The sequence below is a fragment of the Dryobates pubescens genome, chromosome 21, assembly GCF_014839835.1.
Source record: "Dryobates pubescens isolate bDryPub1 chromosome 21, bDryPub1.pri, whole genome shotgun sequence".
In the NCBI taxonomy this organism is placed as follows: Eukaryota; Metazoa; Chordata; class Aves; order Piciformes; family Picidae; genus Dryobates; species Dryobates pubescens.
Window position 1 is genome coordinate 19,172,733 of NC_071632.1, and position 27,506 is coordinate 19,200,238.

At 55.2% G+C, this 27,506-nt stretch overlaps 1 protein-coding gene across 2 annotated transcripts in view; it reads right to left on the minus strand.

Annotated features, from left to right (window-relative positions):
• Window positions 1–1,612: 1,612 nt before the first annotated feature.
• The window catches only part of GJC2 (gap junction protein gamma 2), a 32,130-nt gene continuing 6,236 nt past the window's right edge, over window positions 1,613–27,506 (minus strand). The window contains exons 1-2 of one of the 2 annotated variants that reach the window (XM_009898136.2): window positions 9,083–9,185; window positions 1,613–2,905 (exon numbers count right to left, since the gene is read on the minus strand). In XM_009898136.2, coding sequence (XP_009896438.1) covers window positions 1,644–2,885 — 1,242 coding nt within the window. In that variant the 5' untranslated portion in view covers window positions 2,886–2,905; window positions 9,083–9,185 and the 3' untranslated portion in view covers window positions 1,613–1,643. Of the gene's footprint in view, window positions 2,906–9,082; window positions 9,186–27,506 lie in introns of those variants that run through there. The other variant, XM_054171269.1, reaches the window with a different exon arrangement.

The window sequence follows — 27,506 nt, forward strand, 5'->3', positions numbered from 1 at the left end:
TTGGGAGGTTGTGTGAGCATCTGCTACAGGCAACTTGGGACGACCTCAGGGATGAGACCCGCTCTGAGACATGGCACAGTGGGGCAGTGACTGGTTTCAGCCTCTGCTGTTCAGCAGGAGATGCTCCCTGTGCTCCCAGTGCTGAGGTTTGCTTTCTACTTTGTGTTAGTGGAAGGGAGCAAAGCCACAGCCCTGAAACTGTGCAAGAGCCATGGGATGAAACCACCCTGGCAAAGCACCACAAAGCACCACATCCTCAGCACTACAAGGAGCCCTGGAGCTCAGCAGCAGGGTTTTAACATGCCCCCAGATTCCTGTAACTGCATGAAAACCACCCTAAAACCAAGCCATGCTCCAAAAGCTCCCCATAAGCCAGTGAAAACCTTTCTGCTACCATTCTCTTCCTGTCCCCACTTAAGACAGATCTTCTTCTAAGCCCTCCAGACAAGTGTGTGTGAAGCCTGCCAGATCCCCAAGCGAGGCTCAAAGACCAAAAAGACTTCTCCAGGGTGAGCTTGGCCACAGTCCTGGAGCAGCTGGGTTTTCCCAGGGGTGGTGGAAGGCTGTAAAATGACCAGAGGGTTGATATTAGGCTTCTGTCTGTGTTCACAGCCACGTGTCCACGTGTGTCTGTCGTACACCACTGGCACCCCTCACACCCACGCCCTGCACAGGTCTGCCCCCGCGCTGTGACGGTTTGACTGGACAGCAAAACAGCCTTCCCAACACCCATCCTCCCACCTCTGCTAACATCCACCCAAAGTACCAAGTCCAAACCCGTGGTGAGTTTGTTTTCCTGCTTGCATAAAGGCACTTCTCTGATGATGTGAAGCAGCAGTGTGTTAAAGACTCTTGTGACTGGAGCGGTTCCCAGCAGGGCTGCAGCGAGCGCTACGCAGGCACCGGTACGAGGCAGCGGCACTGCCAAGGGGTCGATCACCTTTTGCTTCTTGCTGCAACGCAGAGGAATCAAAGACAAGAAACCTTCAGCCCTCTGCTGGGTTTTGAGGGTCTCCCTGGGTGAGATGGTGGCTGCGTTTCTGTCCCATGAGCTGAGGCGGGTGCCAGCTTGTGGCTCACAGCATCAGGTGATGCCTGCTGGGGCCTCCAAGCGTTCAGGAAGACATCAGCTGGAAGCATGGAGCCAAGGTTCGTGCACTGTGTCAGCTGTTTGCTTCTCCAGGGAGCAGAAATTCATTCGGATTAAGGATGTTGAGTAATTAAACACTGCCTGACCTACAGCACTCTGGCCCTGCCATGCAGGGGGGAAGCTGCTCACTCTCTGCCTGACTTCTTTCCTGAGCCACCAGCAGCTCCACCACCCACCACAACACCTTGTCCAGTCTCCGCTGGGGGGCTCTGGTGATGACTGGAGGGCTGGGAGATGCCAGGGGTTTGCTGTTGCTTGCTGGAGGTTCCCAACTGGAGAACGTGTTGGAAACATGGAAGAAACGTCTGTAATTAATGCACTGGAAGACAGCATTAAACTGGTCAGAAATTGCTTTGCTCTCCTGACTTCCATATAAAAAAAATTGTGCCTGTGAAACCAGCTCAGAACCAAAGCCCAGAAACGAACCTAAATAATTCCCCCTCCCACCCCCCCCATCCCCACTGAGGCTGCCCTGGCTCCTGGTAAGATGAAGCTATATCCATACAGAGGTCTTTCCATCTTTACTGCTCGAGCTCCCTTTCTCCAGGCAGGCCTTGGGTTTAGCACCTTGTTTCTCCTGGGCGGTGTTGGCCCTGTTCTGCTCCACCACCGTGCCGCCCGAGGCGGGGCTGCTGGTTCGGGACGGCTGGGTGTTGCCCTGGGTGCTGCTGTAGCTCTGGAAGGCTATGTCCAGCTGCTCCTGGGCCACTCGCAAGTGTTTGTGGAGGGTGGACAAGTCCGCCGGGAGGTTCTCGTCCGGGCTGGTGCACTGCTGCTCCTGAGCCACGTTGGCCAAGTTCTGCTCGTGAGCCATCAGGCTGTTGGGGATCTTGGTGGACTTCTCCGACTTCACTACCAGGTTGTACTCGGGGGGGCAGGAGATGTTCTTCGGGTAGGCGTAGTTGTAAGGGGGCTGCCTGAAGCTGTTGATCTTCCGGTTGCGGATGGCGTCTCGGATGGTCCCGAAGCCCAGGTGGAACATCTCGCACATGTTCAGCAGCAAGCACAGGCAGCTCACCACGTACATCACCAGCAGGAAGATGGTCTTCTCCGTCGGCCGGGACACGAAGCAGTCCACGGTGTGAGGGCAGGGGACCCTGTTGCAGACGTAGTAGGCTTCGACCTCGAAACCGTAGAGCAAGTACTGCCCTATCAAAAAGCAAACCTCGAAGGAGGCTCTGGTGAGCAGCTGGAAGACGTAGATCTTCATCAGCCCTTCCTGCTGGATGCGCCTCCTCCCGTCGTGCTTCTGGGGCTCCTTGCTCTTGGCCTTGGCTTTCTCCTGCTCCGCCGCGTCGTCGGAGATCATGGGGTCCTCCTCGTCGGCCTCCGCCGGGTCCTCCCCGCCGCGCACCGCCTGCCAGTTGAGGGCGAACTGCTTCTTCTTCTTGAAGCCCTTCAGCTTCTTCTCCTCCTCGGCCGAGCGGGCGATGCGGTGGATGGCGTAGCCCAGGTACATGACGGAGGGGGTGGAGATCATGATGATCTGGAAGACCCAGAAGCGGACGTGCGAGAGGGGGGCGAAGGCGTCGTAGCAGACGTTGTCGCAGCCGGGCTGCTTGGTGTTGCAGGTGAACTTGCTCTGCTCGTCCGAGTAGATGGACTCCCCCCCCACCGCCGTCAGCACGATGCGGAAGACGATCAGCACGGTCAGCCAGACCTTCCCCACGAAGGTGGAGTGGTTGTGAATCTCCTCTAGCAGGCGGGTGAGAAAGCTCCAGCTCATGTTGGTCATAAGGGCTACTCAGTTATGACCTGCGGGGAGAGGGAGAAAGGGAATAGAACCGTGGAATCATAGAACCAGTAAGGCTGGAAAAGAGCTCAGAGATCATCAAGTCCAACCTGTCACCCAACACCTCATGACTACTAAACCATGGCACCAAGTGCCACATCCAATCCCCTCTTGAACACCTCCAGGGATGGTGACTCCACCACCTCCCTGGGCAGCACATCCCAATGGCCAATCTCTCTTTCTATGAAGAACTTCTTCCTAACATCCAGCCTAACCTGCCCCTGGCACAGCTTGAGACTGTGTCCTCTTGTTCTGGTGCTGGTTGCCTGGGAGAAGAGACCAACCCCCACCTGGCTATAACCTCCCTTCAGGGAGTTGGAGAGAGCAAGAAGGTCTCCCCTGAGCCTCCTCTTCTCCAGGCTCAGCAACCCCAGCTCCCTCAGCCTCTCCTCCCAGGGCTGTGCTCCAGACCCCTCCCCAGCTTTGTTGCCCTTCTCTGGACACCTTCCAGCAACTCAACATCTAAACTGAGGGCCCCAGACCTGGACACAGGACTCAAGGTGTGGCCTGACCAGTGCTGAGCACAGGGCACAATGACTTCCCTGCTCCTGCTAGACTCACCCCAATTTCAAGATGTTGCTCAGCTGTAAGCAGGGTTTGGGTGGCTGAACACAGGGCACCATGGAAGCCACCTACACACAGGTGCTCAGCTGGTGGTAACCTCTTGCATGCTGTAGCCTCAAGCTTCTGAACCACAGAATCCTTTTGTTTGGAAAAGATCTTTAAGATCCAGCATCAACCTAAGGCCACCATGGTCATGACACAGCTCTGTGCTGAAAGCAGGAGCAGAAGATGCTGCCCACAGCAGAGAGCCTTGCAGGGCTGACAGATCCTTCGTGAGCAAACCCAGAAAAATGCAAGGAATCAGGGGAAGAATGGGAATATTTATGTTTACAGGCTGCTGGCCCTTTCAAGTGCCTTTTGAGAACACAAACCAAAACAAACCAAGCTAAACCTTTAATCAAACACAGGCTGCTTCGAAAATAAACCCTTGAGAAGCTTTCAGAGACAACCATGCATGTGAGACCTGGGCAGCTGGGGAGGAAGAGCTTGTCACAGCCATTTGGTGCTTGCCTTATCTTGCCTCCTTGGGTGACCCCAGGCATCACTGAGGGCAGAAGACAGTTTTGCTGCTTGACTGGCAGCAGCCCTGATGGAGAAGACAACAAGGAAAGCAACCCAGACCCAAAGAGCACTGTGGCATGGGACAGCAGGGCTCTCACCTTAGGGCACCAGAGGATGGGCTCATCCTCTGTTCCCCTGCATGACTCCTCCCAGTCATCCTCCAGCTCCTAATGGACATACCCACCTTGTTTCCACACAGACACCTGATGGCAGGCACTAAATCAGGCATCTGCTAGACCGATCCCACCCAAACCCTGATGCCTACCACTGCACCCAGAAGAAAAGAGTAGATGTGTTGGTGGCAGACACAGGTGCCAAGCACCTGAGTATGGACACAAGGGAGTTAACCTGGGAGTAGCATGGGGCAACAGTATGGGATGGCTCAGCAGCAGCTGGCCCTGCACAGGCTGCTCCTCTGGAATCCTCCACAGTCAAGCAAAGGGAGAGAAATTAGCTGCTGTCACAGGACCACAGGATGTTAGGGGTTGGAAGGGACCTCTGGAGATGAATTCAAGTCCAACCCCCTTGCCAGAGCAGGAACACATCCATGTGTTGAACCTTAGAATTGTAGAATGGTTTGGGTTGTCAGGGTTTGGGTTTGAAAGTCATCCAGTCCAACCCCTCTGCAGTCAGCAGGGACATCCTCAACTAGAGCAGGTTGCTCACAGCCCCACACAACCTGGCCTGGAATGGTCCCAGGAAGGAGGCATTTAGCAGCTGCCTGGGCAACCTGGGACAGGGTCTCACCAGCTTCAGCATAAAAAACCCATCTCTTCATTCTCTCCAGTCTAAATCTCCCTGGTTTAGCTTAAAACCATCCCTCCTCCTCCTGTCTCAAAAGGCCCTGCTAGAAGTCTGTCCCCAGCCTCCTTTAAGCACTGTCAGGCAAGCAGAAGGTGTCCCTGAAGCTTTCTCTTCTCCAGGCTGAATAACCCCAGTTCTCTCAGCCTGGCCTCACAGCAGAGGTCCTCCAGCCCTCCCAGCATTGCTGGGGCCTCCTCTGGCAGGTCTGTGTCTCTCCTGAGGACTCCAGAGCTGGCCCCAGCACTGCAGGAGGGGTCTCAGCAGAGCACAGCAGAGGGGTAGAATCCCCTCCCTCCTGCTGCTGCCCACACTGCTGGGGCTCAGCCCAGGACACAGATGGCTTTGTGCTGGGAGTGCACACGAATGAGTATGGCCATCAAACCTACCCCTCTGTGCTGAGTGGAGGTAGATAACCCAGAGGGAAAATGATGCCATGAGACACAGCCTGGCCCTTACCTGGCATAGCACTTTTATGTGGAGACACAAAATCATGCCCCTGGGTTTCCATGGCACGGGACGGGCTTTGAGCCCATCACCCGTGCCAGGCACGAGGTGGGAGCAGCCACCAGCAGCATCCATGGGCACAGCCCAGCGTGGCAGCAAGAAGAGAAACAGGCCTGGGTCTGCTCTCAGTGCTGAGCCTTTCTGGAATGTGATTCTGCTCATGCTGCTTCTCAGGCCAGGAGCCAAACAGCTCTGGTTTGCTCAGCACTCGCCTCCGTGCTGCCCCGGGAGGTATCAGCACGGCCCAAGGCTTGAGATGCAGTGGAATTCTTCTGCTGTTGAGGGCTCTCAAGAGCAGGCAGATGGAATTTTCTAACCCTGCTATTTCTAGATCAAACAAATCCTCTGTGAACCCAAACCCCCAAGTCTTCACACGGCAGACTGAGGCTGCAGGAGCGCCCTGCAGATGGTGTTGTTCTTGTCCTGTGGCTGGAGACACTGAGACAGGGAGCAGAGAAACTGCTGCCTCCAGGCTGGTAGTAAGCCAGAAGAAGAGATGGAGAAGTTCACCTCCTTGCCCTTAACCTAATGAAGAAGCTTCAAAGCTTCTGGGACCAGAATCCCCAGCTCCTGCCCCAGAAGTGATGCCTTGGACCCAATGGTCAGTAGAGAAACGCTGCTGCAGATAAGACAACTCAGCCACTGCAGGAGAATGTGGGGAGTGATGCCCACAAGAGCTTTACTCTGGGGAAACAGGGATTATTTAGGGGTGAGATGGGAAACCATCCCTTCTGAGTGCCTTTTGGCTTCTTTAGTCTCAGTGGATGCACTTTGAAGTGTCTTTAACCCTTCCTCTGGTTTGTGTCCCCATTCAGATCTGGGCAAAACGGGGTGTAAGTGGTTTGCAGGATTATCTGGGCACTTGGCCAGCTGAAGGGAGGCTGGGGAGGGAAGATCCTGCTGGGTGTGGTGATGGTCTGCTGTGGGACATGAGACATTTGTCTGTGGGGCATCCAGGTCCAGCCAAGGATGGGCTGGGGCTTAGATCAAGCAGACATCAGCCCCAGCTCGGCTGGTCCCACGTGGGTGTTCAGCCACCCACCAGCTCCCACCTGCATCCCCAGTTAGCTGCAAGCCCCAAACTGTTCTAAAACACAGGCTTCAAAGGTCCTACACAGCACTTCTGTCATCATTTCAGTGCTCACCTAAAGGGTCAGCAAGGTCTGCACCCAGGCTGAGTTGCTGTTTTGCAAGTGCTACTCAAAGGCACAATTCCCAAAGCTCAGACTCACCTCCCACCAGCTGTTTGCAGGGGCAGGCAGGGTCTGGCCAAGGCAATGATGGCTTCTGGAGTAAATGTTCAAGTTCTGGTCTGATATTGGTCCAGGCTGTTAGCAAAGCACTCCCTGTCTGCTCTGGGAGACAGGTTTTGGAAAGGAGCACTCAAAATCCATGGTTCAAAACATGAACCTCCTGAATCAAGGGAAAAGCAAACACTGCAAAAGAACAGAACTCAGGGGTTGGTGCTTTGAGAAGACCTCCTCTGGTTACCAGTGATGGGATTAAAAGTAATTAGTGCCTTTACAATGGGACAGTTGTTTGAAGAAGGCAGGGAGAGGAAGGGGGGAACCAGACCCTTCTCCTTATCTATGTGCATAAACAACAAAGGGGCATCTGCAAGATACCTTTTGTCTTACACAGCATGGTAAGGCAGCAGGAGGCTGTCAGAGGCTGACACGACCCTGAACACCTCTAGGGAAAAGGAGAGGGAAACATGCTGCCAGGAATTTAGGATAAAAGGGGAGCTGCTTCTCCCAGCAATATGAGAGACCCCCACCAAGAATTGTCCCGTGGACTCTCCCTTCCTTCGAATAAAGCCTAACTAAACTCCTCTGGCTCTGTCCTGAGCAGGAACTTCTAAGCAGAGAGACCTTTTCCTGACACCAGCCCAAGCTGTTAGTCCTGCCCCTGACGCCAGGGCTTGGCTCTCTGTGCGCATCTGGACCTGCAGGAGCATCTGCAGGAAGCAGCATCAGGCTGTTCCAGTGCCCCTGGGACCCTGCTTTTGCCTCTGTGTATGAATCCCACCTTGAGGTTCCACCCCTGTGTGTCCACTCGCTTTCCTGGCACCGGATTTGAAAGCGGGAGCAGAAGGAAATGGGTTAAACAACAACCCTCCTACAACCACTCCAGCTCAGCTCCCAGGACTCTTATCCCAGCCTTTCATCCAATGAGTTTGTTCAGGGCAATCTTTTGTTTCCCTTTTCACACCCAGCAGTGATTTGTTTCTATTTCTCTACTTTTCTGCTCCAAGTCTGCAGCTGAATTTTACAGGCAGAGCCCCAAACTGCCACATAGCCATACCATGAGATTTCAACATCTTTAATTGCTTGGGAGGGGTTAGCAGAACATCATGTTTTGGATTCCATCACAGAATCATTTGGGTTGGAAAAGACCTCTAAGATCATCAAGTCCAACAGTGAAGCCAACACAGCCAAGTCCCCCACTGAACCGTGTCCCTGAGCACCACATCTGCACCTAAATTACAAGTGAGCTTCCCAGGGAGGGTTCTGTACACATCACTTCTGCTGGTGAGCAGGATGGTACCTGGAGGAGCCCATGTCTCACAGAATCATAGAATCAATGAGGTTGGAAAGGACCTCAGAGATCATCAAGTCCAACCTGTCACCCAACACCTCCTGACTAACTAAACCATGGCTCCAAGTGCCACATCCAATCCCCTCCTGAACACCTCCAGGGACAGTGACTCCACCACCTCCCTGGGCAGCACATTCCAGTGGGCTTTTGCCTCTTCCCTGTGTTTCAGGTCTAACTTTTCCACACAGTGGAGAAAATACACAGTGCAGCCCCCTGCCTGGAGCTGCAGCAGGCAGGTGGATTAGTCCTGTAATGAAGATTCATTATAGGACTGGGGGGAGTGGAACAAAAACAGAAGTGGGGAGGTTGAGATTGGATGTCAGGAAGAAGTTCTTCCCCATGAGGGTGGTGAGAGACTGGCACAGGTTGCCCAGGGAGGTGGTGGAAGCCTCATCCCTGGAGGTTTTGAAGGCCAGGCTGGATGTGGCTGTGAGCAACCTGCTCCAGTGTGAGGTGTCCCTGCTCATGGCAGGGGGGTGGAACTGGCTGATCCTTGAGGTCCTTCCAACCCTGACAATTCTATGATTGGGTTTGTGAAGCTAATTTATCTGCTGGAGGGAGCACATGAGAGGTCCCACCAGCCCTCTGGGCTTTGAAATCCATTCATTCAGTCATTCAGCTTCACATGTCACCTCCAGACTAGCTGCCATGCTGCCCTGGAAATGCACACAGGGTACAAGTTTCACTGCAAAGCAGCTGCAGAGGAGAAGCTGCACCACTCGACCCAGCAGCAGCACTTCAGGCAGCCAACACTGCACGTAGCCAAGCACAGGAATGAGCTCCACGTTCTCATTGAGTGTGGAAAGGACTTTCAAGTCCAGCTGCTAACCCAGCACTGCCAAGTCCACCACTAAACCAACCTCCCTCAGCACCACAGCTTCTCAATCCCTCCAGAGCTCCACCACTTCCCCGGGCACCCCAAAACTTGCTGATCCCTCCATCCACAGCGGTTGGAACAGGGAAAACTCTAAAACCTGAGACTAAAATAAGCCGAGGAAAGGCGGGGAGGAACACTAAAAAACTGAAGAGGAAAAAGCCATCTGTGCTGGCTGGATGCTCTTCCTTTCTGCTTGAGCTGCAGGGAAAACAATAGAAAAGGATCTACTCACAGCAGAGACATGGTGCTTCTGCGGCGGCTTTCCCTCCTCCTCCGACATTCCTGTGCCTCCAGCCCTCCGCCTTGCCCTAGATAAACTCCTGCCGCCTCCATCCAGCCATGGCCCAGCCGCTGGAAACCGGAGCTCCGGGCGAGTATTTAAGGGTGCTCCCAAACCCCGCCTCTGCGCTGGCCGGGAACCCACCGCCCGCCGCCGCTGCCCCGGAACCCACCGCCCGCCGCCGCTGCCCCGGCGCTCCGCGCCCCCGCCGCCGGTCCCACCGCCGCTCCCCGGCCCTCCTCGCCCCTCCGAGCCTCGGGAGAAGGAGGGAAGGTGGACGAAGGGAGCGTTGGTTTTAAATCCAAACACGCCGCCGGGTCCGCTTTTAGGAACGTTGCCTGGAATTCGGCTGCCTGAGCTCTTGAGCCGGTCGGGAGTAAATTAATAGCATCAGCTAGTGGGGCTGGTAGGAGGTTTGCGAGACAGAGAGCATGACTAACGGGGAACATGTGGAAAACACATTTTGGCAAAAGCTCCCTGGTTGCTGGGGGAAAAAAAAAATATAATAAATAATAAGGAACTGAAAAAGAAAGAGAGGCAGAGCTCACTAGTGAGGAAAAGCACTCTGCAGCTCCTGCCCCGCTGCAAGCCCGGGACAGGCTGCTTCTGAAGGACCTGTGAGCAGCTCTCCGGCCTGGTGGATGGGAGCAGAGAGCAGGTGAAGCATGGGGAAGGGGTTTGGAGCGCACAGAGAAAGTTTTTGGCTTCTTTGTAGGTGGCCTTAGTGGTGGATGAAAAGCTGGAGATGAGCCAGCACGGTGCCAGCCTGCCTGAGCCCCAGCAGGGTGGGCAGCAGGGGGAGGGAGGGGGTTCTACCCCTCTGCTCCTCTCTGCTGAGACCTCACCTGCAGTGCTGGGGCCAGCTCTGGAGCCCTCAGGAGAGACACAGACCTGTTGGAGCAGGGCCAGAGGAGGCCACAGCAGTGACAGGAAGAATGGAAACCCTCTGCTGTGAGGCCGGGCTGAGAGAGTTGGGGCTGTTCAGCCTGGAGAAGAGAAGGATCCAGGGAGACCTCCTTTCAGTGCTTAAAGGAGGCTGGGGACAGACATTTTAGCAGGGTCTGTTGTGACAGGACAAGGGGTGATGGTTTGGAATAAAAGAGGGAGATTCGGACTGGAGATAAGGAAGAAATCTTTGAGGGTGGTGAGACCCTGTCCCAGTGTGCCCAGAGAGGTGGTAGATGCCCCATCCCTGGAACTATATCCCAGGTTGTTTGGAGTTGTGAGCAGCCTGTCCTAGTTGAAGATGTGGGGTTGGACTAGATGAGCTTTAAAGGTTTCTTCCAAGACAAAATATCTTATGAATCTCTGAAAGAAGACATAATAAGACACATGAGAATGTGCATGAAACAGCTGGAGAAGAAATTCTCCATTCATGCAGCCCAAGGACTGCCTCTCATCCCTGCTCCATCCCTGCAGAGCCTTCTCATTGCCACCCCAGGGGGATCAGGTATCTGCTGTGATGGAAGTGGAGAGTCAAGGCAGAAAGTGACCCCAAGAGCCAGTGAGGAGGAGAAACAAACAGCAACCAAGAAGTTAGGAAAAGGCTCAGATCCAGCCTTTGCTGGGATGAGGCACAGGATGATGTCTGGTTTCCTCAAGGGGGATGGTTGAAACCATACATTTTGCCAGGAACCCATCTGTGACAAGCAACTGGAAAAGCTCCACCAGCAAGGTTAGCTGTAGGGCAGAACATAACCTTGGGGCAAGCTGCCACACTGGGGAGACCAGAGGCTGGGAGGTCTTTGGGGGACAAGAAGCTTCTGAGGAAGCTGAATTGTCACAACTCTGGCTGCATGCACACAGCACACCACCAAGGCTTGCACTCCCAAAGGACATGGGGAGATAAGGAGCTGGTTTCAGAGGAGAGCACTAGGGGATGGAGATCTTCTCCAGCATTGTCCCAGCCTCCCTGGAGATGGAATAGAATAGAATAGAAATAGACCAAGTTGGAAAAGACCTCAAAGATCATCGAGTCCAACCTATCAACCATGGCACCAAGGGCCTCATCCAGTGTCTTCTTAACACCTCCAGTGATGGTGACTCCACCACCTCCCTGGGCAGCACATTCCAATGGCCAATCTCTCTTTCTATGAAGAACATCCAACCTAAACCTCCCCTGGCACAGCTTGAGACTGTGTCCTCTTGTTCTGGTGCTGGGTGCCTGGGAGAAGAGACCAACCCCCTCCTGGCTACAACCTCCCTTCAGGGAGTTGGAGAGAGCAAGAAGGTCTCCCCTGAGCCTCCTCTTCTGCAGGCTAAGCAACCCCAGCTCCCTCAGCCTCTCCTCACAGGGCTGTGCTCCAGACCCCTCCCCAGATTTGTTGCCCTTCTCTGGACACCTTCCAGCAGCTCAACATCTTTCCTAACCTGAGGAGCCCAGAACTGGACACAGGTCTCAAGGTGTGGCCTGAGCAGTGCTGAGCACAGGGCACAATGACTTCCCTGCTCCTGCTGGCCACACTGTTCCTGATGCAGGCCAGGATGCCCTTGGCCTTCTTGGCCACCTGGGCACTCTGCTGGCTCAAACTCTCCCATCGAGATCCCTGTGAGGGGCAGAACATATGCAGTGAGTTGAGGCCATGCTGGGGCAGGCAGCTCCTTGCCCACATGGTCCTTCTAGTCTGGAGACAGTGTGGTGGTCACCTCGTGGTGACCTCCATCAGGGCCACCACATGGTCCATGGATGCATGCCCCTAAGTGGGGATCCAGAGCATGTCATACCATCATGTCCTGTGAGCTCCATCAAGCCCTGTGAGATCCACCAGACCTGAGGGACAGCCACCAGGATCTCATTCCCACCAGAGAGCTGTGGTGAAATTTCCACCCACTGCAGGCAGTGCAGGATGGAGCTGCAGGGAAGTATTCTTAGTTACTTAAACATAACTGGATGAGAACAACTCCCAGGCTCTGCAGGGCCACAGGCAACAACTCAGAGATAAAAGGCAGCTCAGCATGGTCCTGTCCCATGGGTCCAGATGCTTTGCTTTCTAACCCTAAGGGTTATTTATACACCCAGCAATCTTGCCTGGTGCAGGGGCCTGGGGGACATCTGCTCTTCAGGCAAGCCAAGCAACCTCTGCTCCTGCTCCAGCCTCCTGCCCAGCAGGTCTGGCCATCACACTGGCAGAGACTGAGTGGATCCATCACCAAACAGAATCACAGGGTGGTAGAGTTTGGAAGGAACCTCTGGACATCATCTAGCCCAACCCCCCTGCTAAAGCAGGGACACCCACAGCAGGCTCACAGAATGTTAGGGGCTGGAAGGGACCTCAAAAGCTCATCCAGTCCAACCCCTCCTGCCAGAGCAGGATCACCTAGAGCAGGTCACACAGGAGCTCATCCAGGCAGGTCTTGTCTAGTGGTGAGACACTGCAATGGGTTGCCTGGAGAGGTTGTGGACACCTCATCCCTGGAAGACCAAGCTGGATGAGGCTGTGAGCAGCCTGTTCAAGTGGAGGTGTCCCTGGCCATGGCAGTGGGGTTGGAACTCAATGATCTCTCAGGTCCCTTCCAACCCAAACCATTCTGTGGTTCTATGAGTTTTCCCCTTGTGTCTGTTCCTGCTCCAAAGCAAGCATCTGCCTCAATAGCAGAGGGCAGATGGACCAATTATTCCCTCCTCTATTTGCTTCCCTTTCCTGAAGTAGCTGGAGAAGCAACAGGAATGAAAGGGCAGCTCCAGTCACACCCATTGGGGTCATGCTGGCTGTGAGTGATTCCCAACCTCTGTCCTGCAAGCTCATCACAGCTCTCCAGGCTCTCATAACAGGAAGCAATAAACTTTCCAGCCAGTGTTGCCAGGCCTAGGCAACCCTGTGAAGCCAAGCCAGGCTTGACTTGCTGTAGTCCTTCCTGAACTTGTGCAAAAGAGTGAGGGGGGAAGAGAAACAACAAACCCCACCCCAAATAACAAACCAAAGGCAATCCAGCCCCTGGTGACAAAGGTCCTGCCAAAGTCCATGGCATATCATCTCCTGCCCCTGCCTCCATGGCTGCTCCTGCATCTGCAGTTCACTGAGCAGCAGTGGGCAGGGGGAGAGGAGAGAGGTCAGGGGACATGGGAAAGAGGAGAGAGCACTGGAAAAAAGAAGTCAAGCAGCCACATTGTTTGGCTGCTCCTGCAAGGTGTGGAGCACCTTTTTCCTTTCCCCCCCTAACACCTGGGGGTGGGCAGAGATGCTGTGTTGGGAGGAAAGTCCTTCCCAAAGCCCCAGGAAAAGGGGGCAGGAGTGAGGAGAGCAGGAACAGAGGATGGAAGTTCTGGGCTCCACGGAAGAGCTGCTGGGTGAGGTCCCTGGCTCACACTGGAACCTTTCCCACTGCTTTTCAGCTGCCTGAGAACCATGCTCCCAGTGTCACTGGGGGGAGGGGGAAGAGGGTGGGAGCAACCAACCTCCCTGTGGAGGGACAAACATCTTAGACACAGCTTGAGGGCAAACACAGCCACCCCTGAAAGCAAAGGTGGAGTGGTTGTGCCTGCTGTGGATCCACACAAGCAAAGCAGGATGTGCTCAGCACCTCCTCCAGCTCCCCTCACCACAGCACTCTTGCAGCCCCCTTCAGATGCACAGTGGGTTTGGGTTGCCTGTGGAAGATGCTTTGCAGCCACCCAGGCAGGCTGCTGGCTCTGGGAGTCTGACTCCTGAGGTTTTGCAGCAGCAGCTCCTGCCTCATCTGCCAGGCATGGGAACAGCCACCACAAGAGGCAGGACAGCATCCACTCACCTGGCCAGGATGGGGGAGTTCCACCAGCCCCATGACACAGAGCAGCCCTCAGCAGGGATTTTCCCACCAGGATTTAAACCAGGTTTCTATGGCTTGGAGAAGCCCAGGGAGACTTTGCTGCTGCTCTTGGCTCTGGCTGAAGGGCATTTTGCCCCTTGCAAAGGACACTGTGACCCACCATGAACCATAACCCCATCTGCCAAGGTGAAGACACAGCCCTACAGGTTCAACCTTGGCTCTGGGCTGACATCCCCTTGCCCAAAGCACATTGGTGTGGGGATTTGATGGAGGTTTCTTTCACTCCTGAGTACAGAAGCCCAGTTTGGAAACTGGTCCAAAGTTATCTTCACTTCCTTACCACCCCAAAGATATCTGCAATGTGCCAACCAAAGTGCAGGTTAGAGGAACCATGCCTGGGCTCTAACAAGGACAGGAGCTTGTACTTAGCAAGTGCCCCCCAGACTGGTTCAGGAACAGGACCCACAGGATCCAGTCTGGGTGTCTGAATCCAGCCCATGCTCTGTGTGGTTCTCACAGTGCTCCCTCCTACATCCTTGGCCATACTCTGTGACCACTGAGTGGCTGCCCTGCCCTACACTGCCCTTGCAGGGGATTTGGAAGAGCTGCAGCACTTCTGAACAGATTTAAGGTCCTTTAGCATTGGGGTGGCATCTGCTCAGGGTGCTGAGTCCCACTTTGCTCTGCCAGGAGCACAATGCCCTTCTCCTAAAGCCCTCATCCACCACATCAAAGCTGGGGAGGGGTTTGGAGCACTGCCCTGTGAGGAGAGGCTGAAAGAGTTGGGGTTACCTAGCCTGGAGAGGAGGAGGCTCAGGGGAGACCTTCTTGCTCTCTACAGCTCCCTGAAGGGAGGTTGTAGCCAGGAGGGGGTTGGTCTCTTCTCCCAGGCACCCAGCACCAGAACAAGGACACAGCCTCAAGCTGTGCCAGGGGAGGTTCAGGCTGGATGTGAGGAAGAACTTCCCAGCAAGAGAGATTGGCCACTGGAATGTGCTGCCCAGGGAGGTGGTGGAGTCACCATCCCTGGAGGTGTTTAGGAAGAGCCTGGCTAAGGCACTTGGTGCCATGGTTGAGTTGATCAGATGGTGCTGGGTGATAGGTTGGACTGGATGATCTTGAAAGTCTTTTCCAACCTGGTTAATTGTATTCTAGTTCTATCAGCAGGTGGCCTGCTCTCAGGAGCTGGAGTGAAGCTCAGGGAGCAGGGCTCATAAGGTAAGACAAAAATCTTACCCAAACTGGGACATCTAAGACACCAAACCACTCTGCAGATCCCAGCACTCATCGCTGGAGCATCTATTCCCCAATCTCTTGGCTCTGGAGGAGCCTCTAACTCTCCAGAGCCATAACAATGAGGCCCCAAGTGTGGTGCAACCAGGGGAAAGAGCCGAGAGCAAACCCTCCCCTCCACCTTACACACCCATCCCTGCTCCATCCCCAGCTAAACTGGAGGCTGCAGACCTTCCACCTCAAATCACCACCACGTCCTCCTGAGCTCAGCCCTGGCCACCTGGTCACCAGAGCCCTCCTCCCTGTCAAACGCCAGCCGGACAAGGGGCTCGAAGCCCAGAAACACCCAAAGGAAAATCCCAGCCCCCTGGATGGGACTTCAGGGTCCATTTCTCCCATCACTAACAAGATCTAAACAGAGCTGAGGGGGAAGAAAGAGCCTCAGAGGTGAGAGATGAGGAACCAAAGGGGTTGGACGTGCTCCTGCCAGCTGTTCTTAGACAGCAGACACAGAAGCAAATCAAGGGAGAAAGGAAATGCTATCACCACGAGAGCTCTCCTATCCTGGCCGGCTTCCCGGCATGGCTGAGGCAGGTTTCTGCTCTGCTCACCCGGAGTTATCACGGCACCAGCATCACCAGCAAATAATGAAATCCCCATCGAGCTAATTGCAGGGAGAGATAACGATCAGGTCAGGTTTACATGCAGGAAAGAGGAAGATGAGAGAGAAATGCCCCGGGGGAGAGCCCGGCGCGGGGCGAGCGGCAGCCTACCTTGCCCAGCAGCCCGGGGGACAGGAGCATCGGTGCGGACCGCTTGCTCTGGTCTGGAGGCGAGCCTGGGGCTGCAAAGGGCTGGGAGCCTTCCTGGATGTATTTACATAGGTGTGCCTCCGCCTGCTGACGCCGCAGAGGTCAGCAGCTCACACCTCACATCTGGGCGCCGCTGGCTCCCCCGTGCCAAGAAGGGTGGCCGTGTTTGTCCCCGCAGCTCACAGGACTGCAGGGCCGGTGGATCAGTGCCTCTCCTTCCCCTCCAGAGGTAGAGAGTGGGCTGCAGAAGGCTGGCATCCAGGTGGGAATGGAGCCGGTGTCATCTGGCCCCAGGCCGTGCTGATGCTCGAAGCAAAGGTAGTCTCTGAGATCTGCAGCGCTCCAAGTCCAAGCCCTTGGGCACCCAGGGGGGAGCTGCCTGCAGCTTCTCCACCACACTGGCCATGAGCACATGCCTGAGCACATGCCTGCCTGCTGAGCTGGCCATCAGGCTTTCCAAATCTACCCCAGCACCACCAAACCCTACACAAGCACCACTGAGCCTTGCACCAGCACCACCAAACCCTACACAAGCACCACTGAGCCTTGCACCAGCACCACCAAACCACCTGCACCAAACCCTGCACAGCCACCACTGAACCTTGCACCAGCACCACCAAACCAACTGCACACCTCCTGCACCAAACCCTGCACAGCCTCCACTGAACCCTACCCCAGCACAGACAAGCCCTGCATCCCCACAGCCAAGCTGCACAGCCCCCCCCATCAAACCCCCAGCCCCCCCAGCCGCCCCAGCCCATGATGTCCTGAATTTGGGACCATGGGGCTGAGCCTTTGCCATAGTCTCATCCTGCCCCTGCACAGGGCTAAGGCAGACAATTCCTCAGCCTTCCTGCCTGACCCCTCCTACCAAAGGATGGAGCCAGCTGGTCCCTGCTGCCCTCACCCCACATGGTGCCAGGAGGCCTTGGCTGCAGCCAGGTGCTCTCAGAGGAGTGTCCCATGGTGACAGCACCTTCCTTGCTGCAGCAAGGCTGTATCAAGAAGAGTGTAGCCAACAGGGTCAAGGGAGGTTCTCCTTCCCCCCTGCCCCGGTGAGGCTTCATCTAGAGGACTGGGTTCAGCTCTGGGCTCCCCAGCTCTGCTTGAAAGGGTCCAGCAAAGAGCTACAAAGACATTTAGGGGACTGGAACATCTCTCTTATGAAGAAAGGCTGAGGGACTTGGGGCTTTCTAGCCTAAAGAAGAGCAGACTGAGGTGGGGGGCTCCTCTCAGTGCTGATCAGTACTTACAGGTTGGGTGTCAGGAGGATGGGGCCAGGCTTTTTTCAGTGGTGCCCAGTGACAGGACAAGAGGTAATGGGCACAAACAAAACTAAACATAAGAAGGAACTTCTTCACTTTGAGGGCAGTGGAGCCCTGGAACAGGCTGCCCAGAGAGGTGGTGGAGTCTCCATCTCTGGAGTCATTCAGAACTTGCCTGGATGCCATCCTGTGCAACCTAGAATCAGAATTGTTAGGGTTGGAAGGGACCTCAAGGATCATCTAATTCTCCCTCTGCCATGGCCCCTGCTGTAGGTGAACCTGCTCTGGCAGGGGGGGTTGGACTAGACAATCTCCAGAGGTCCCTTCCAATCCCTGTCATTCAGTGATGGTGTAATTGCCCTCCTGGACACAGAGCTCCCTCCCCACAGGAGAGCCTCAACCCTTCATGAGCACACAGGGCTGAGCAGGTCCCAAGGGGGGGCTTGAGAAGCCAGCAGCCTGTTGTGCCTCAGGATGAGTGCACATGCTGCTTTGCAACAGGTTGGTCCAGGGAATGAGCAGCAATAAAAAGCTGGAGGGAAGAAAGGGAAATATTGAATGCAGCTGTGAAAACAGAGATGAAACCCCTCTGAGCCTGCAGCCTCCCTGGGCCGAGGCAGCAGCCTGCCAGCAGCAATTCCTCTTCCCACCTCCAGCCAGCAGATATTTTTCATGAATGAGCACGTTGAAGAGGAAGGGGAAGGGTGGGGAGATGCAGCAGGAGGGGGTGGCCAGCCCTTCCATGCCTTTTACACAGGGGAACCTCTGGAGTTCACGGAGGGGTAGGGCCATGGGGCTGAGCCAGCGATGCTCCAGTGCCCGAGGCTGATCCACGGCCTCAGGCAGGCAGCTGGAGGAGGTTTCTCTCTTTTCTTACACAACAGGCTGGGCCTGGAGGTTGAGATCTTCCCAGGACAGCTGCAGGCACGTGGGTGCACGTTGTGCTAGCAAAGGGAGGCTGGAGTGCATGCTGCTCTGCTCACACCAACCCCCACACCACCCACGGGCGTGTGGTGGGCTCCTGATGCCAGGGCAGTCACCCCTGGCATCCCTGGGGCTTGCACACCTCCAGACCTTGGCTGTTTCTCAAGCAGGGATGCATGAAGCTGCCCTGTGAGGCTGGGGGTTGGACACAGAGGGTGCTGCAGTCCCACTTTAATCCACAAGGATACCAAAAACTCCCCCAGGACAGGCAGCCAGCCCCTTCCTCATCCCCCAGGCTGGTGCTCACATTTCTGTCCTCCATGAGCCCCCAGCAGCTCAGGGCTGGCTCAGCCTCCTCTGCTGAGTTTGAAGAGGATGGACATCACCATGCAAAGAGAGCAAGCCCTGATCCTCCTTCATTGTGTGACAAGTAGCCCTTAGGAATGCCAAGCCAGGGGCTCAGACCTGTGCTCTTGGCTCTGATGGGCACCCAGCCCACCACATTTTGGTATTCCAGGAGACACCTTGGAAAATGTCTGCAGTCAGTGGCTGCAATTAGTGTCCAGAAGCTGGGGAAAGAAGATGAAGCTGTGGGAAGCTCTTCTTGAGAAGTCACTCTTTCCATCTCTGGTTCTTTCCCTCCCTTCCTTTCCAAGTCATCCTCCCTACAGAAATAAATCAGAAACCACAGCACCATCTGTGTTTCTGAGAAGCATCAAGAAGGGAACAACTGAAGGGGTGGAACCCAACACTTCAGCTTCTCTTCTGCAGCACCCTGTCAGATGGGCTGCTGTGCACACAGATGGAGAAGGTAAAGCCCTGTGGGCCATGTGTGCAGCCATGAGGAACTGGAGCCAGAGGGGCAGAGTCCCACAGGTGGTACCTGATGCACTGAGCCATGATAAACACAGGGCCTGTGAGCTGCCTTGCATCAGCTGACAGATCTTCCTCCCTTGTTAGCTTTCTTTCCCCTGCCTACTTTTTGGGTCCCTGCTGACTTCAAAGCCCAGAAGCCTTCACCTCAACCCTCTGGAGCCAGTGTCAGTGCTGCTTGGCCAACTCTCTGCTGTCTCTAGGGTGACACCAGACAGAACTGAGCAGAGCACTCCTACCTCTTCCATCCCTGGAGATACTAAAGGTCAATCTTGATGGGGCCCTGAGTAGCCTGATGCAGCTGGAGATATCCCTGCCCAGTGCAGGGGAGTTGGGCAAGATGACCTTCAAGGGTCCCTTCCAACCCAATGCATTCTGTGGTTCTAAGCTTTCCACCTCTCCCAAAGGCCACAGCACCAGGGAGATGTGGATTTGCCTTCTGTCTAGCAGCTGGATGCAGCCTTGAGCAACCTGGTCAAGAGGAAGGTGTCCCTGCCCGGGCAGGGGGGTTGGAACTGGATGATCTTTAAGGTCCCTTCCAAGCCAACCCATTCCATGGCCTCACCACCTGCAGAACTGCAGATCCAGACCCCAAACAGCCCCTGCTCTGCTTGCTGCCCATTCTGAAGGTCCTCACTCCATCCCTGTTCCAGAAATCCAGCTGACCCAAGTGGGTTTTCTCCTTTGGCTGGAGCTCTCCTTTTCTGCTCTTGATTTAATTGCCCAGCTGCAGTGGCCAAGAGTTTCCAAAAGCTGGCAGCAAATGAAAGAGTCTGGGCAGGAGCAGAGCCCAGCCCTGCCTCGGAGAGCCCAGCTCCTGCTTCCTGCCAGCCATCCTCAGCCAGCCACTGAGGGCAAGGAAAAAAGCCTTTGGGTCTTCCCAACCACTAAATCACCTTGTTGGTGAACTACACCTAGTTCCACCTATTGAAATGACAGCAACAGGCTCCATGCCACGGGAAGTGACCCCTCTGGTGTCGCCCAGGCTGCTGGAAGCGCTGCTGACAGCCCAGCCTTGGCCACCACTGCTCGTTTCCAGGGGTGTTTGCTGGAGCTGGAGCCAGGCAGGGGCTGAAGGGATTGCAGATGGGATCACAGAATCAATGAGGTTGGAAAACACCTCAGAGATCACCAAGTCCAACCTGTCACCCAACACCTCCTGATTACAAAACCATGGCTCTGAGTGCCACATCCAATCCCCTCTTGAACGCCTCCAGGGATGGGGACTCCACCACCTCCCTGGGCAGCACATTCCAATGGCTAACAACTCTCTCAGTGAAGAACTTTCTCCTCACCTCCAGCCTAAACCTCCCCTGGCACAGCTTGAGACTGTGTCCTCTTGTTCTGGTGCTGGATGCCTGGGAGAAGAGACCAAGCCCCACCTGGCCACAACCTCCCTTCAGGGAGTTGGAGAGAGCAAGAAGGTCTCCCCTGAGCCTCCTCTTCTGCAGGCTAAGCAACCCCAGCTCCCTCAGCCTCTCCTCACAGGGCTGTGCTCCAGACCCCTCCCCAGCTTTGTTGCCCTTCTCTGGACACCTTCCAGCATCTCAACATCTTTCCTAAACTGAGGAGCCCAGAACTGGACACAGGACTCAAGGTGTGGCCTGAGCAGTGCTGAGCACAGGGCAGAATGACTTCCCTGCTCCTGCTGGCAGGGTTGGGCTTTTAAAGAATGGAATGGAATGGAATGGAATGGAATGGAATGGAATGGAATGGAATGGAATGGAATGGAATGGAATAGAATAGAACAGAACAGATCAGGTTGGAAGAGACCTTTGAGATCATCCAGTCCAACCTATCACCCAGCACCATCTGATCAACTAAACCATGGCACCAAGGGCCTCATCCAGGCTCTTCCTAAACCCCTCCAGGGATGGGGACTCCACCACCTCCCTGGGCAGCACATTCCAACCCAAGCCATTCTATGACTCTGTGACATTTGGCCTCTCTGCTGTGTGCTGGAAGGGGATGGATGGAACCTGCACCCCTGGGCAGCTCTGGTTTTGAGCTGCAATTACTGGCAAGGAAGAGGCAAATCCTGCATTCCTCAGTGAAGGAATCTGGATGATGTCACCTCCTGCCTGGTGGCAGCAGCATTCCTGCCTTCCTCAGCTCCCTCTGGGCAGCCCCTGCCTTTGCTGCAAATATTTGGCTTGGCTTGATTTGTGGGAGCTTCCCATTAGAAGGAAGAACAGCAGGATGGACTCTCCTACTGTAAGGCTTAGTCCCTGCACCAGCACATCAGCAGGGGCCACAGGTTAATGGAGGGTCACACAGCCCAGCCAAACCTTTACTGCTAGTAGCAGAAGAGTGTGTGTGGGGTTGTTATTTTTTCCCATCTGTGGTGCAGTGAAGACTGAGAGCCATCAGAAACCTCCTCAAACAGAAGGCTTCCTGCTCCACTGAAGCACTTCCAACCAAATTTGCTCAGTTTTCTAGCATGTGTCCCCTCTTTGGAAGCTTGTGGCTGTGCCACTAACAGTGCAGCTTTCCCTCCCTCCCTTTCTAGGAGGCTACACCTAGGAGGCTACACCTAGTATCTAAAGAAGGGTCCAAAGCATGTCCAAAGAAGGGCAGCAAAGCTGGGGAAGGGCTCAGAGCCTTGTGAGAAGCATCTGAGGCAGTAGAGGGGAGACCCCCTGGCTTCCTACAACTCCTGAAAGGAGGTTTGGAGCCAGCTGGGGGTTGGTCTCTTCTCCCAAGGAACAAGTGAGAGGATGAGAGGAGATGGCCTCAGGTTGCCCCAGGAGAACAACATCAGGAAAAATGACTTCCCCAGGCTGCCCTGCAGTGGAGTCCTCATCCCTGGAGGGGTTTAAAGGCAGTGCTGAGGGCCATGGCTTAGTGGTGACCTGGCAGGGCTGCATCAATGGCTGGACCTGATGATCTCACAGAATCCTCTTGGTGGGAAGAGATGCTTGGTTGCAGCAGGAGGTTTAAAGCAAGTCAGGATCTTTCCTAATCAGTTCCCTTGGAGTAACTCAACCTTTTGCCTGCAAGGAGGCTCCCAGGAGCTGGTTCTAGGAAAAGGGTTGCAGGGGTATGGAGCAACTGTGGGGTGATGTGGAGCCAGGACCAAGTGCAGTGTAGGGCATTCTCCTCAAATGGGAAAGATCTCTCTTGGTCTCCTCCAAGACTGGCTTGAAGTACTTGGATGGGATTTAGTTGCCCCAGCTTGGGTCCTCAGCCCTCCCTGCAGCTAAACTCAACATCTGCCCAACCTCTGAGGGCTGTTGTGGGGCACAGCTCAGTCTCCAGCTCCTCTAGATTTCCCTGAGGCCACAAGCACGCCTTGCCCAAGCTGCAGCACCCTCCTGCAACACTCTCTTCCTACTTTACATTTTAACTACCCTTAAAAATATCACAGAATCACAGAAAGGTTTGGGGTGGAAGGGACCTTAAAGACCATCTAGATCCAACCCCCCCTGCCATGGGCAAGGACACCTCCCACTGCACCCCACTGTTCATTCACCACTTCTCAGCACCCATGATGCTGGAGGAGGGAAGATCACAGCTCACAGGGTGTCAGGGGTGGAAGGGACCCGAAGAGATCATCCAGTCCAACCCCCTCCCAGAGCAGGGCCATACAATCTAGCTCAGGTCAGAGGAACACATCCAGACAGGCCTTGAAAGTCTCCAGAGAAGGAGACTCCACAACCTCTCTGGGCAGCCTCTTCCAGTACTCTGTGAGCCTCACAGTAAAGAAGTTCCTCCTTGTGTTGAGCTGGAACCTCCTGTGCTGCAGCTTCCATCCCTTGCTCCTTGTCCTCTCCCAGGGAGCAAGTGAGCAGAGCCTGTCCCCTCCCTCCTGACCCCCAGCCCTCAGAGATTTATACACATTGATTCCATCCCCTCTCAGTCTTCTCTTCTCCAGACTAAAAAGCCCCAGGTCCCTCAGCCTCTCCTCCCCAGGCAGTGCTGCAGTCCCCTCATCATCCTCATAGCCCTCTGCTGGACCCTCTCCAGCAGATCCCTGTCCCTCTTGCACTGGGGAGCCCAGAACTGAAGGCAGCACTCAAGATGAGGTCTCCCCAGGGCAGAGTAGAGGGGGAGGAAAGCTCCCTGGATCTGCTGGACACACTCTTCTTAATACACCCCAGGAGCCCATTGGCCTTCTTGGCCAGCAGGGCACATTGCTGGACCCAAGCAGAGGGGTCAGGAACTGCTCATCAGCTGGACATCATGGCAGATGGAGAGATTGCTCCTTGTGCCCCCAGACCAATCCACTGCTGGCATCTGAAGCAGACCTGGCTCAGAGCTCAGCTGCAGGGCTGGGGGGAGAGGGACAGTCCTGCCTCTCAGTGGGAAATGTTAGAAGGGCAGGGTGGGTGGTGGGTTTTGGGGGGGGGGTGAGACATCTGTGAGCTTGGATTACTCCAAACTGCACAGATGCTGCTGGGACCTCGTTCAAGTCACTGAGCCAGGGTTCAGTAAAGGTGCAGTGAGGGGGTTGGGGGTGGAAGCAAGCTGCTCTGTTATCTCCACTGCAAGGTATTGCCCTGTGCCTCAGCCTGAGGAGGAGCTGCTTGGTTAATAACAAGAAGCACATTTCAGCAGCTGGGTTTGGAGGTTTCCCAAGCTGCTGCCTCTTGCATCTGCTGAACATCTTGTTCTGCCAGGACAGGGAGGCTGTGAGCACGGACCACAGCCCCAGGCATCCTGCTCTGGCTCTCTTGGTGCCAACTATGTCCTTCACTGGCATAACAGCTAGAGCTGGCTGGATCCCCACTGTGCTGAGGGGTGAAATCACCTCTCCTGCCCCATGGGGACTGCAGGCTGCAGCAGCAAGGCAGAAGGCCAAGGATTTCACAGAGCAGCCCAAGCCCCAAACTGACCCTTCTCCTCAGCAGGGCTTGCTGGGGTTTAAGCCCCAGTGAGAAGAGGTTTCAAGGAAGGTCTCAAACCACACATAAACTGCAACCTGCCAACAGGAACAGCCTAAAACCACTCCCTGTAAAGCCCTCAGTGCAGTTCACCCTCACCAGAACCAGGAAAACCTGCTGGAATGGCTCAAAAAGCACCCTGGGATGCCAGGAGGCTCCAGAGCCACAAGGAATAGACTAGAATTGTTTTGCAAGGAATAGAGTGAACCAGGTTGGAAGAGACCTTGAGATCATCCAGTCCAACCTATCACCCAGCACCATCTAATCAATCAAACCATGGCACCAAGCACCCCATCCAGGCTCCTCCTAAACACCTCCAGGGATGGTGACTCCACCACCTCCCTGGGCAGCACATCCCAATGGCCAATCTCTCTTGCTGGGAAGAACTTCTTCCTAACATCCAGCCTAAACCTCCCCTGGCACAGCTTGAGACTGTGTCCTCTTGTTCTGGTGCTGGTTGCCTGGGAGAAGAGGCCAAGATGCAGCAGAGAGGGAGATGTGTGGTGCAAAAGCTTGCAGGAGAGCAGCTGCTTGGAGCAGAGCTTCCTCCTCCTCCCAGCTCAAGATCCCCAGGTGAGCTCTGCTCATGGAGGGCTAAATAAATGATCTCCATGCCCAAAGCTGTCCTGGCCAGCATGTGAAACCTCATGTGAGACAGTGCTGCTTGCAGAAAGCTGATGACTTCTCCCTGCTGCTCTTCTGACCTGGCTGCACCCATCTCATCTCATCTCATCTCATTTCCCAGGGCATCTCCCTCTGCTAGAACCTTACACACAGCTGGTGTCTTGCAAAGCAGCTTCAGAAGTGCCCCATGGACACCACAACCTCCTGCACTTGCTACCAGAGCTCCCACAGAGTAGTTTTGGGTTGGAAGGGATCTTTAGCAGTCATCTAGTCCAACTCCCTGCAATAAGCAGGGACATCTTCAGCTAGAACAGGCTGCTCAGGTGACCTCCAATGTCTCCAGGCATGGGGCCACCACTCCCTGCCTGGGCAATCTGTTCCAGTGCTCCACAGCCTCCTCAGTAAGGAACTTCTTCCTGATGTTTCTGTGATCTCCAGACAGAGGCAGCCTCAGCAGTGTACAACACCCCAGAGCAAACCCTACAGCAGCCCAGAGGGCTGAGAAGGGGCAGGTCTGGAGCAGCCTCATGCAGGGTCCAGCCCTAGCTCTGCCCTTCCTGCCATGGGTCCTACCTGCCAAAAGACCAAGAGTGCAGCAGCACAGCCAGCATCAGCCCCAGGCCACCTCCCAGGCCAAGGGGGAAGGCACAGCCATGCTCCCCCTCTCCCAAAATCACAGCAGCATGCAACCCCCTCTGCCCCAGGGAGGGCCAGGAGAGCTTTGCTCACCTCTCCACTCACATGGCTGTGTTGAGCAGGTCTCCATACCTTGGCTGCAGCAGCTGGACATCTCATGCTTCAGCAAACCAGCACTCCCCACTGAACACTCTGTCTATCCTGTGCAAAATTCTGGGTCCATTCAGCCAGGAGAGGAAGCTGTAGCTGATCTCTTCTCACCCATCTCTCCCTGGCCCCACAGCAAGAAAAATGCTTTGTCCAGGCAGTTTGCAGCCTGAGAGTGACCACCCCCTGCAAAGCCAAGCCAGGCACACAACAAAGCCCCATTGAAAGGCAGCCTTCCTCTGGGTGCCCTTGGAGAAGTGGCTACATGAGCAGCTCCTCCCAACTGCTCTGGCAGCTGGAGCATCTCTCCAGCCAGCAGGCTTCCCCTCAGCCCCAAAGCTAATGGGCTGTGACATCCCAGAGGACCTCAAACACCCACATGTGAGCAACCAAAAGCAGCCTGTGGGGCCTGGCTGCTGGGATCAGCAGAGGGTCCTGGCCCTGGTAGTCCTGGGAGACCCAACCACAAGCCCAGGAGAAGCCACACTGCCAAATGAAGTTCTTCCTGCAAGAGGGATTGCTCTGCAATGCCCATGGTGGCCTCTTTTCCCTCTCTCCTCCCCTCCTCTCCTCTCCCATCCCTTCATTTGTATTAGCTTAATCTGTTGTGACTTGAGTCTCTGCAGAGCTGGGGCTGGCTCACAGCTTCCCTGGAGCCACGAGGTGCTCCCATCCCACCCCAGCCATCACAAGAGGGGAGCAAAGGGCTGTGCTCTGCTGCTGCTGCTGCTGCTGCAAGCCCCTGAGGCAGCTGGCAGCACTTGCAGGGGCCACTGGGTCACCCAGGCGCTGCCAGGGTGAGAGGGACACGGGCTGCTCTTGCATCACCTCACCAGAGAGTGGCTCCTCCCTGGGGCAAGGGGAGCTGCTTGCCCTGGGAAGGAAAGGAGGAACATTCATCTTGTGCTGGACCCAGTTAACTATTTCTGTCTGGGAAGGCAGAGGAAAGGGCTGGGCAGAGCAGGAGCAACACTATTGTCCTGGCAGGAAGAAGAGACAAAAAGAAACAAGCAAAAGGGCTAACAAAAACGTGCCTGGAGGCCTTTGGCTCAGGCTCAGGTCTGAGCCACCAGCAGCTTCCCAAAGCAGAAGCTTCCGGACCCAGGGCAGGGCTTGGGCTGGAGGATCTCAAAGGTCTTTTCCAACCTGGTTAATTCTGTTCTATTCAGGGTGATCTCCAGGGGTGAAACCGGTGGAGGACATCACTTTAGGGTCATGGCTTGGATTAACTCTGCACTGGCTCAGGAACAAGGGATTTCAGCACCCAAAGCAGCCTGTGGCTGGAAGGCACATTCCTGCAGCCTTTTCCTGTGCTTTTCATGGAATCACAGAATCTGAGAGGTTGGAGGGGACCTGCAGAGATCATGCAGTCCAACCCCCCTGCCAGAGCAGCATCACCCAGGGGAGTCCACACAGGAAGGCATCCAGGGGGGGTTGGAAAGTCTCCAGAGAAGGAGACTCCACAACCCCCCTGGGCAGCCTGCTCCAGGGCTCTGTCAGCCTCACTGTAAAGAAGCTTCTCCTCATGTTGAGCTGAAACCTTCTCTGTTCAGTTTGTCTCCATTGTTCCTTGGCTTATTGCTGTGCACCACTGGAAAGAGCTTGGCCCTCTCCACTTGCCCCCCACCCCTCAGCTGTTGATAGACATTGATCAGATCCCTCTCAGCCTTCTCCTCTCCAGGCTAAACAGCTCCAGAGCTCTCAGTCTCTCTTCACAGGGGAGATGCTCAAGTCCCCTAAGCATCCTCCTGGCTGTCCCTTGGACTCTCTCCAGCAGGTCTCTGTCATTGTTGAACTGGGGAGCCCAGAACTGGACACAGGATTGCAGCTGTGGTCTCAGCAGGACAGAGCAGAGGGGGAGAAGAACCTCCCCAGCCCTTCTGGCCACACTTTTCTTGCTGCCCCCCAGGATGCCATTCATAGAATCATAGAAGCAATAAGGTTGGAAAAGACTTCAGAGATCATCAAGTCCAACCTGTCACCCAACACCTCATGACTAACTAAACCATGGCTTCAAGTGCCACATCCAATCCCTTTCTGAACACCTCCAGGGCTGGTGACTCCACCACCTCCCTGGGCAGCACATTCCAGTGGCCAATCTCTCTTTCTATGAAGAACTTTCTCCTCACCTCCAGCCTAAACCTCCCCTGGCACAGCTTGAGACTGTGTCCTCTTGTTCTGGTGCTGGGTGCCTGGCAGAAGAGACCAACCCCCTCCTGGCTACAACCTCCCT